Here is an 11,383-nt window from a genome sequence, read left to right on the forward strand (position 1 = left end):
CCAATACAGAAGAGAAGACAAAGGACAGGAATATATACATACGGCATTTTCAAGTCAAAGAGTGATATTTATCAATACCAAATTTCGACGCATTTATACATCGTAAGAAAAAACACCACAAATTAAAACATTTGATAAATATCATGACAATTAATTAGATAGGATGTTTGTATATTCATCTATATTATTAGTAAAGTTGTTTTTTTTTTTGAGTGGAGTGCTACGATTTTATGTTTAGGTTTATACAAGGAAAAAAGAATTTGACATTTAGTTTATTGTTAGTGTATAGATATTATATAAGATTTGATGTTATATGATTTGATATTGTTAATGGATTGTTGTTAATTTTAATGAGAGAGTAAAAGTGAAGTTTTTTGGAGGAGAAATTAAGAAGGTGTAAAATGAATTAATGGGTAATGAAGTAAAATAAAGGTATAAGAAAGATAGGAAGGGAAGGTAGGGAGAGAGAAGAGAGAGAGAGAGGAAGGGAGAGAGATGTTGAAGAGAACGATTTGTATAGTAAAAGGTAAAGAGATGAAAAAAATAGAATGAGATAAAGTTGCATTGTTATGATAGAAAGGTATGTTTTCAAATCAAATATTGCATATTTTAATTTGTTCGTGTATGAATGTATTTTTTTTTTGGTAAATTTGTTTGTGATATGTTACTGTACTTGTCGAGTGTGTTTCTTACTATGTAAGACGCATTTACATGTTTTTCTGTATTGTCCTTTGTCTTTGCCTTGTCCCTCCTGTTGTTTAATCCAGGAGACAACCTTGGCCTTTCATGTTACATTGTTTGTTGATATGACAAAGAATGTTGAACAAAAAAAAAAAAAACCTGTGATAAATGAGTTATTATTGACAGGTATAATAAAGGGTTTGAAAAACCAAGTACTGTGACTTCACTTTGAAAGTTCACTGAGTCTAACATATGTGATATTGAATTGAGGCATAAACCTGACTTTACCTATGACACCCCAGATTCATGAAATGATTACATCAATCATAGACGTATACCTAATTCTAATGTTTGATGAAGTTTGATCATAATATCTGGCAGAGAACACACCGAGGAGTTAAATACCCAACACGAACACGTCGAACCATAGAAATGCATATCCATATCTTCACTGTGACAATAGGCATGATAGGAAAATGTTCGACGGTCTTTAGTTAGACTTATTGTATGAATCGATAGTGATTCATTCCCAACGTGTATAAAGATGACACAGCCGTTTCTGAAACATGAATATGAGATTCTCTTTTCAGCTCAATAAAACAAAGAAAAAGTCTTTTCCCTCTATTTGCTGCACAAGAGAAAGTAAAAGTCTATATTCATTACCAACGATCTAACCTATCACTACCTTCAGACCTCAGTATTTGTTAGTTTGTCATGGCGTTTGTGTCCACCAAATCAAATCGAATGTATGAAGATAACCAAAAAAAAAAAATGGTTAGGCAATTTGCATCATTCAAGAATTAATATAACAGCATATTCTCTAACAGAGAAAAAATCATTGTTTTAATACCATCAGGTTATGTACTGTATAAATGAAATACACCTATCCTTCAAAAGGGTTATCCCATGAGATCGACATCTACGAGTCATACAGTCCACGAGTTCGACATTGAAAAAAAAAAAAGGTCCATGTGTCATACAGCCCATGAGTTCGACACTACGCAAATAAAGCCCATGAGTTCACTCTAGGTATCAAAAAGGAGTCCACGAATTACACAGACAGAACAAGGGGCTTAATGTGTCGGTCTCGTGGGCCTTGTTTGCTTGGTGTCGAACTTATGGGCTGCATGACTCGTGGGCGTCGGTTTCGTCCCCTATCATGAGCGACTGAAATAGTGAGAAATTCTTGAAAGACGTTTTGTTTGACTAGTAAAGATCCATCATGAAAATTGCGTATCAAGCACTAGACAAAATGTGGTCTTTCTGGAAAATTTAAGAAGCCAGTTACAATGGCTTTTGTCTAGCTGCTTTTTTTTTTTTTTTTTGCTTTGCTTTGCTTTGATTTGATTTTTTAGGGAACGAAAAGAAAAAAGCAAAACATTAAGCTGTGGTTCTATTCTGCACAAGAAGCTGAAAAAATGAAGGTTGTTGAAATGATTGCCTCTAAAGAGTTCATAATATTCTGATTATGCTACTTGTTCCGTCCCTGCTATTGATCAAAATATAGGAATGCGGACGCTTCAATGCGATTCCTGCAAAGATAAGAAAGAAAACAAAGTTTCCGGGATCATGATGTACACTGTTTGATTTGTCTCAAAACTGTCACATTTTTATACACACGATAATAACTATTGCTTTGTTCTATTCTCCACGAATTGCCATATCCCTCAATATCTCACTCTAATTGGTGGTTGAAGACCTCTTCTTCCAGCACTGAGTTTTGCCGTATTCACATTTTTCACAGAGACTACTCTCATGCGGAGGTCCACCTCGACGTCCGCCATCATCGTCGACGACGTCATCATCGTGCCTGAGCATCGGATTCCGGTATTTTTTCTCTCTGTGTATTGACGGGAAAAATGTCGTGAAAATGTGAGCTAGGGAGTGCAAACTGCGAGACGTTGTATGATGTGCAAGCGGCTGATTCTTTTTTCGAGGGGGGGGGGGTGTCAAACACATGAGTTTGATGCAGGCATTGTGCGCATTTGTTTGTTACACTGAGTGCGCTAAACTACTGGTGTTCATCAGTATAAGCTGATATAAGTAAATGCGTTAGATTCAGAGCTATAAGCATATCGGCACATTGATACATCCAGGAAAAAAGAAACAATGCAAAACATGCAAAAACAAATGCAAATCATAAAGATAAGACTAAAATCAAGAAACCTCACAATTCTTCTTCAGAATTATGGTTATAGTACAGCGCATTTAACTCTATTGTTAAATGAATATGCTTCTGTTCAGGGCTTCTGTGTTTTTTGTTTTTTATTTTTTATTTTTTATGTATTTCTGTTTATTTATTTTTTTTGAGGGGGGAGGGGGCTTTGTGCCCATTTGTTTATGATATAGGCCTATCTTTAATTCAACTGCCTTCAAATTTTCAGTTTAGTCGAAGGATTATACCATCATTATAATGTCGTCACTACGTGATAGAGTGTATTAAGCGAAATGGATTTAGGTCTAGGGAAGAGTTATCAACGTCAACACAATGTATGATATTTTGCTCACATAAACTTATCTGCATGAAATTAAGAGTAAATGTACTTGAAAACGATACTTTTTCAAGTTTATGAGCTTGCTGGCTTGTTGTAAGTGAGGGACATCAGACCGTATCAAAGTATGTGTCAAATAATGATCAACAACACTGTTAACTTACTGCTCAATGGCCTTTTCGACGAGTGACTGGAATTCCATACTGTTAAAGGACATTATAATCGGCGTATCACACTTCTTGCACTTTTGCTTCCAGATCTGTATGAGAATAACGAATGGAAATTTGAGAAAATGACAACTCTTCTACACCTGTGATAAATGGATACCCATCAAAACACTATGATATTACCAACTGAAGATGTTGGAAGACTGAACAGAATTAATATTCCGATGTGCAAGAATGTGTTTAGAATGTATGGCCATTATTGCACAACTGATTGACAAATTGCTCTACATCGACGTAAATAAGTACTAAAATGATCAGTGTGTTAGTAGTCGCCATGATAAACAATTCATGGGCGTACATACTCGGGCAAGATTCGAACCTACGACCTCCTGATCTCCGGACAGGCGTCATCTCTACTAGACCACTGAGCTTCCGCCCGACAGCAAGTGTTTTTTCTAATACTTATAGCATGCAGCGGGTACTGCGTAATTATTCAAATTCATGAAATTCTTCCGTCGAGATGTTTTCATTGCAATTGATTGACAAATTGCCCTACATCGACGTAAATAAGTAATGAATTAATCAGTGTTTTAGTAGTAGCCAAGATAAACCATGATAAGCCATGACGCCTGTCCGGAGATCAGGAGGTCGTAGGTTCGAATCTAGTCTAGCGGGCGACGTATTTTTAGCCTGAATCAGTCCTTGATTGGCAGTCAATAGAGGGCGCGACGATGTGGAAGTCAAGCTGACTAAAAATACGTCTAGTAAGAAACCTCCGAATAGAGGTGTGGAACCGGGCGTGGCATGACAGTTGCCGGTCTTTAATATCGAAGTTTCATTGGCTGAGCATCAATGTCAATCGAAACACATTGCAGAACCCAAAGGAATTCTAGTCTACTCTCCTAGGTATAATACATATTGTCTTTCAGTGAAAATAGAATTTCCCTGTCTCTTTCTCATCATTATAGTATTTTGCCATTCCTTCCCATTCATTTTGAGGTGTATAACATCTTGTCTTACTTCAAATAAGAGAATGATAGCAGTCAATGCAACTACATGCATTTGAAAATTCATGAGGGTTCTGCACGCGGAAACTACTCCAAAATTACTGCCTAATGCAAACCTCTCACTGTTGTTGTAAAGTCTTCGAGATATTCACTGTCAATGTCGGTTTTAAAAGTGTGATTTATGAATTTTCCCATTGGTATGTTTTTCACGTTAAAATACTTCATTTTTTCATATCAAATTTGTTAATACATTTGCAAAACATCAATTAAATCTGCCGTCAAGATAACTAATCACTATTGCCAAGAACCATCTACATTAAACAGGCATTTCGTGGTGATCACACTGATAGGAAAATCCGTCCGTGGTACATTTCCTGTGAAAGAGGAAAGAGAGGATCTGCGACCCAAGAAAGGAATCCTGCAAAGCCAAAGTGCCAGGAGAATAGTAGTGCATTCTTTGCAATCATGAAATTACGAGACGCCAGTCTCACAGAAGTCTCAATTATATAAGTACTGATTAACATTTTCAACTCAAATGTAGATAAGGACATGCATCTCTCCTAGCAATTCAAAATGCATGCCAATGTAGAAAATGTGAAGCTGAAAAAATGAAAATAACATTTACGAGGTAATCTATGTGGATGGTGCACACGCATACATACATACACACACACACACACACACACACACACACACACACACACACACACACACACACGCAATGAGCAAAACCACGACATGTTACGAAACTAGGGCACAACGCACAAAATCTATAACCACGTCAAAAGCGCCAGAAAAGACCCATGTGGGTCAACTAAAGTGTCTGGTACCATTTTCACGAGAAGCATCTCGTTTAGAGGGAAGCCATGAATTGTTGATAAAGTATTATATACAAATTTGCTTTGATCATTCTGTCAGAGATAAACAATGTCTGCCTTTATTTCCATAAGAATCGTGTTCCTTGATGTCCTTTCCGAAGTTGTTCGAAGGATCGTTGATCCGAAGACGAAATAGGGTTCGTAATTCCGAAGATGAAGTAAACTAAGCTGCCTTTAGTGACAAAATGTGGCCATATAACAAAGAAGAAGGATATATACGTAGTGAAAATTAAACAAAAACATGCACAAGTACCCACCCCCCCCCCCACACACACACACACATACGTATTTAAAAACGCTCAAACACTACCGATACACACTCACGGGCGAACCGGAATACAATCTTAGTTTGTAAATTGTATTATCAATGAAAATAACCACGTATTTTTATCCTCTCCTCTGTATACCCCCATACTCATCTGCAACATCATCAGGATGAGCCATTATGTGACGTAGAAACGTAGGCACTGACAGGCCACTTAAAACAAAACACACACACACACACACACACACACACACACACACATAGAAATGCCGCTATGACGACTGGTATGTTCCCGCCATAATGCATGGTTCACCTTATAGGTTTATAGTACAATGTCTTGACATGTGATGACAGTTTCACATAATACCTATCAGAAAAAAAAAATATTAAAATGACAGGTTTCTCACAAATGTGCTGAATGCTCATTTTCGTTGAAGTAGGTTTAATTGGATGAATGACTATTGTCGTGTATCTGAAGATTCAGTGCGTGTATCTGAAGATTAGGGGATTTTTACTTACCTTTTAACACTTTCAGGAAGAAATGAAATTTAGCACTTTCACTAGACCTTTGACCTTTTGACCTTTGACCTCATGGCAAGGTACTTCCAAAATAATCTCATAGGGTAATACTTGCATACATTAAGTTTCAAGAACAATCCTGCAAGCATCGCATCTAAATGAGAGGAAAAGAGTGAAATTTGGAGTATTTGACCTTGACCTTTGACCCATGACCCCTACATTTCCTACATAATCACTGCCAGTCAGTGCATGCATATGTACTAAGTTTGGTAGTTCATGTATACACAAAGTTTCAAGAAATACCTTCCGGCATTGTGTAGATATGGGGGACATAGTGAAATTTTGGGCATTATTTTGACCTTTGTGACCTTTCGACCTTGAGCATGTGTGCCCAAAAGTTGACAGTTGATAGGCATAACGTCACCAACTCATACATTAGACTACATGACTGCCAAATTTCATTAAAGGCATAATTTACCATTTGCAGATGAAGCCTATAGCATTAGTGCTTAAAATAGTTCCAGAATGTGAGTTAGGGTTAGAAACAACCACGGTAAAAATTTGAATCAGTAAAATCGAAGTTAAAGGGGATGGCCAGCAACTGATCAGTGGGAATCAGTGGGAACGCTGCGTGATGATTGTTCCAATTCTTGTGTGATTCATTTAAGAGTACATTATATATCTATTGTTGTGTGAAAATTATTTGCTTCAGAATGTTCTCATAATATTCAAATAATGTGCAGTTTAATGGTTGCAGGCTAGCATGCCTGTACAGTGACGGGGCATTAAACTGTAAAAGTTTGACGGCTCTTAATGAAGGCGCCTGCCGTACGAAAGACTTCTCGATATAGCACATTGAGAAAACACTATTCTAAGCAAGGTTGTCTAACAATTTGATGTATCGCCAAGGCATATCCTGGGCGGAACGATTTCCCAGCTTTTTCTTTTCATCACCCGTTACAACTGCTATGACTGTGTCATGTATTTTAATGCACGTTCAGGACTTGAACATAAATCTCATATCATTCGGAGGTTATTTGCTATCATATACCTCATATGTTGCTTCTTGTTCTCCGGTTTGTTCAGGACATTGAAAGTGATAAACCATAATTCCATCATGAAAATCCTTGTCGAACTCTTTCCCCTATAGGGAAATAATCCAACTACACTACATTTGTCACAAGCGTATATTTTACTGCCAACGGTCAACCACTAACTCCATACATACATTGTCTCCTGCTCTCAATGCTCTCGGAAGTCTGAAGTTGCATTTTCGTTACCCATCTGAAATGCCTATTCAGCACGTTAATCAAAGAATTCGTCAAATTGAGGTTATCTCTGGTACAGGATTGCAAATAAAGAGACGTATAACCATGAAGCTATACAACAACATTTCAATGCTTCGGCTTTGCTTCAGAACAGAAACATAAATCTTATGCCAATTGGAGGTTATTTGTTTCCATCGCTCATTGCGATTGGCAATTCTGGCAAAAGTGTATTCTATAGCAAATATTCTGGATGAAACTGATTTGTCAGCCATATGTGTAGGATTTGAGTTCAAACACTGTAAGATCCCAAAAGTAGACCCTTTCAATTTCCGAAAATGAAATAAGTAAAGTTTGTTGATCTAAAACGACATAATGGGTTGGTATTCCACAATGAAGATTCGTTAATCCGAACACTATATCCATTTGTGGAGAAGATGGGACTGTCGAGAAGAGGGAGGGTCATATTTCTGTACATTATTATGAGGGTGGAAAGGGGGTGATAATGGACAAGGGTGTACACAGTAGTCTTTCAGAGGGTATCATCAGTACACGCATGTGTGAGTTTTTGTTTGTTTGTTGTTGTTGTTGTTGTTGTTGTTTTTTTTTTTTTTGGGGGGGGGGGGAGTCCTTAGGTGGCCTCTTGTAAGAATTGTTCATAATTTATACGTCATGCATGGCTCATCATAATGATGTCATAGATGACTAAGGGAGCATACGGTGGAGAGGGAGAAATTGTTCATGTTTCCATGAAAAATGCAATAATCATTTGTAAATTGTACGATTGTATTCCAGTTCGCCAGTGAGTGTATCGGGGAGTTTGTGTATTTTCCACATCTCTCTCTCTCTCTCTCTCTCTCTCTCACTCTGTCTCTGTGTGTTCTCGTTCAATTTTCATTGCGTGATAGGCCTATCGTATACCTTTTGTTATGTTCAAATTGATTCAAATTTTATTTCATTTTCCGAAAAGAACATAAACATTTCACTTTTTTGGTAACAGAGAATACGGTTGCAAAATCAAAACAGAGTAAATTGAGAAAAATATAATTGTGGAACCTTGGAGTAACAATAACAAGATATTACAATCTTTTGTCTCTAAAACAACTTCACCTCATTTTTCGGAATTTGAACATTATTTCGTTTTCGCATTAACGATCCTTCGAATACCTTCGACAAAGAAAATGAAAGAACACAATATTAATAAAATCATATCGACAAAGATGGGAAAAGTTTATTTCTGACAGATCTAAACAAATAAACATCTCTACGTAATCAACAATAGCTTTCCTCTAAACGAGATATTTCTGGTGTAAAAGGTACCAAACGCTTCAATTAAGCCACACGGATCTTGACGGGTGTTTCGGACTCAGTCATAGATTTTGCGTGTTGCGCCCCACTTTCCAAACATGTCGGGGGGGGGGGGGGTTGTGTGTGCGTGCATCATCCACAAACATGTTGGTGTTACTCAATTTAGCTTCACGTTTTTCTGAATAAGCATGCATTCCGAATGGACAAAAAGAGATGTCCTCATCTCAATAATTGTTTGTGTTAAAAAAAAAATGTCAATCAGCAATAGGCGTTTTCACATCTGCTCGATGTTTCGAAATAGCGCGCTATTTTGCTGACAATAGACGTTTTCACATCAGCCCGATAAAAATCCAAGCTCGAGATATTTTTCGCAGAAAAGAGTCAGCAAAATAGCGCGCTATTTCGAAACATCGGGCTGATGTGAAAACGCATTTTCTGCGAAAAATATCTCGAGCTGGAATTTTTATCGGGATGATGTGAAAACGCCTATTGACTTGCCTTCAATAGTATACCTGTACCGCCATCTGTAAGACTGGCGTCTCGTAATTTCATGATTGCAAAGAGTGCACTATATTTCCCCTGGGCCTTTGGCTTTGCAGGAATTCTTTTGTGTCGCAGATCTTTTCTCTTTCCTTTCTCAGGAAACGTACCACGGACGGGTTTTCATATGACAGTGTGATCACCCATAAAATGTCTGTTTAATGTAGATGGTGCTTAGCAATAGTGATTAGTTATCTTGACGGCAGATTTAATTGACGTTTAGCAAATATCTTAATAGATTTTATATGAAAATATATAGTACTTTAACGCAAAAAAAAAATACCAATGGGAAAATTCATAAATCACATTTTCAAAACCGACATTGACAGTGAATGTCTCGAAGACTTTACAACAACAGTGAGAGGTTTGCATTTGGCAATAATTTTGGAGTAGTTTCCACGTGCAGAACCCTCATGAATTTTCAAATGCATGTAGTTGCAGTGACTGCATCATTCTCTTATTTGAAGTAAGACAGGATGTCATACACCTCAAAATGAATGGGAAAGAATGGCAAAATACTATAATGATGAGAAAGAGACAGGGAAATTCTATTTTCACTGAAAGACAATATGTATTATACCTAGGAGAGTAGACTAGAATTTCTTTGGGTTCTGCAATGTGTTTTGATTGACATTGGTGCTCAGCCAATGAAACTTCGATATTAAAGACTGGCAACTGTCATGCCACGCACGGTTCCACGCCTCGATTCGGAGGTTTCTTACTCAACGTAGTTTTAGTCAACTTGACTCCCACATCGTCGCGCCCTCTATTGACTGCCAATCAAGGACTGATTCAGGCTAAAAATACGTCGCCCGCTGGACTAGTTCGAATCCTGCTCGAGTATGCTCGTACTTATTTACATCGATGTAGGACAATTTGTTAATCAGTTGCAATGAAAACATCTCGACGGAGAAAAAAATTCATGAATTTGAATGAGTATGGTCATTAATTGTTGCGCAAACTCTGTTGCCTCTCTACTGTCACCTTTACCGATTCGCTTCGTTCAACTGTTGTTTTTACGTTATAGATAAAGGATGTACCTTTCTCATCAAAATAATGTAGCGTCTTATAATAAAGTATAGCAGCAATCATTTCTCGTGTGTATAGGGTTGTAGATTAACTGAGAACATAGTTTTATGATATTTTTCCTCACTCCCAATTGGTAGTCGTGAGGTTATGATTTCAACTCCTCTTTTCAAAACTTTCTCATGGTTTTAGTGATTTTAATGAAACTTCTTCTACTCTGTTTGCTGAGTGTACTATTCATCGTGAGCTATACATACCTGACAACAGGCCTTGTCGTTCATCAACAGGGTGTCGTTTATCCCCCCCCCCCCCCAGTGACTGTGTGTCATCTTTACTTCTTCACATCTTCTTAAATCTGTCAATTAGCAGACTGCACCCAGCTAACGATGCCCAAACACTTATCTCGCTGGTGTGTTACCAATGCAACTACTGTACCAAAACAACGACTATTGCGACGTATTCATTTCTTGCCCCCACATGCCAACAGCACGTTGAGACAGACTGTACGCCCAACGTACAGACATTTGCAAACAAGTTTAAGTTAACTAAGCAAGCATGGAATGCATTTTGAGAGTAGAGGTTTTAGATGTTTGCCGCTTACTTTGTGCACCGTCTGTCTCTTTAAGTCAATGACGACATGAGCTCGGTGGCTACTCCAGGTCCGCGCGCATCCACCGCAACGCCCCACTGCCGGTCCACCGACCCCCTGCCTGGCTGTCCTCTCGGGAATCTCGTCGGGAAAGACGCCCTCCGTAACCATCACGTCTTTGATCGCATCGGAATATCGGCTGTACTCTTCCACCTCTGCCATGGCTGGCGCCCAAACTCTGAAGATTTCTTCTTCTTTTTTTTCAGCAAAGATGCGATACAATGGCGTAAGCACAAGTGCCAGAGAGCAGGCCAAATTTTGTCAATACTGTTCCGAGTCAATGTAAGGTGGTTTTTTTGTTTGTTTGTTTTTTAACACACACATCGATTAAGGGGCAAGAAACACCTTGTGATAGTAACAGCTCTCAGTGACCAAGGAAAGAACCCTCAATCCTCACAAGGTAAGTTAGCAAAACGCAACTTAAAACCAAGGATGATGTAATGCTCAAAAAGTAACACATCGGGTTATTAAGTAATAAAGGGTTGGTACAGTCTTGGGTTGAGATGGGGGTTCAGGTTTTCAACTTTTTTGAGGATTTCTTCTTTTTTTTTAATGAGAAACCTGTAATGAAATGTGAGATGAAATG

General features: G+C 38.0%; 1 protein-coding gene across 1 annotated transcript; it reads right to left on the reverse strand.

Moving 5' to 3' along the window:
• Positions 1-2,361: 2,361 nt before the first annotated feature.
• LOC140238121 (uncharacterized) lies at positions 2,362-10,959 on the reverse strand. The gene is made up of 3 exons (XM_072318056.1): positions 10,750-10,959; positions 3,338-3,432; positions 2,362-2,521 (listed from the first exon to the last, which is right to left on the reverse strand). Exons 1-3 carry the CDS (start codon positions 10,957-10,959, stop codon positions 2,362-2,364), a joined length of 465 nt encoding a protein of 154 aa, XP_072174157.1.
• Between the last annotated feature and the right edge of the window lie 424 nt (positions 10,960-11,383).

Source organism: Diadema setosum, chromosome 14 (assembly GCF_964275005.1).
Source record: "Diadema setosum chromosome 14, eeDiaSeto1, whole genome shotgun sequence".
Classification (NCBI taxonomy): Eukaryota; Metazoa; Echinodermata; class Echinoidea; order Diadematoida; family Diadematidae; genus Diadema; species Diadema setosum.

Coding starts and splice junctions, on each gene's coding strand:
- LOC140238121 (XM_072318056.1), bottom strand. CDS start 10,959: ATGGCAGAGGTGGAAGAGTACAGCCGATATTCCGATGCGATCAAAGAC. Junction 3,433..10,749: donor AGAGACAGACGGTGCACAAA/GTAAGCGGCAAA, acceptor ATTCTCATACAG/ATCTGGAAGCAAAAGTGCAA. Junction 2,522..3,337: donor GTCGAAAAGGCCATTGAGCA/GTAAGTTAACAG, acceptor GTCAATACACAG/AGAGAAAAAATACCGGAATC.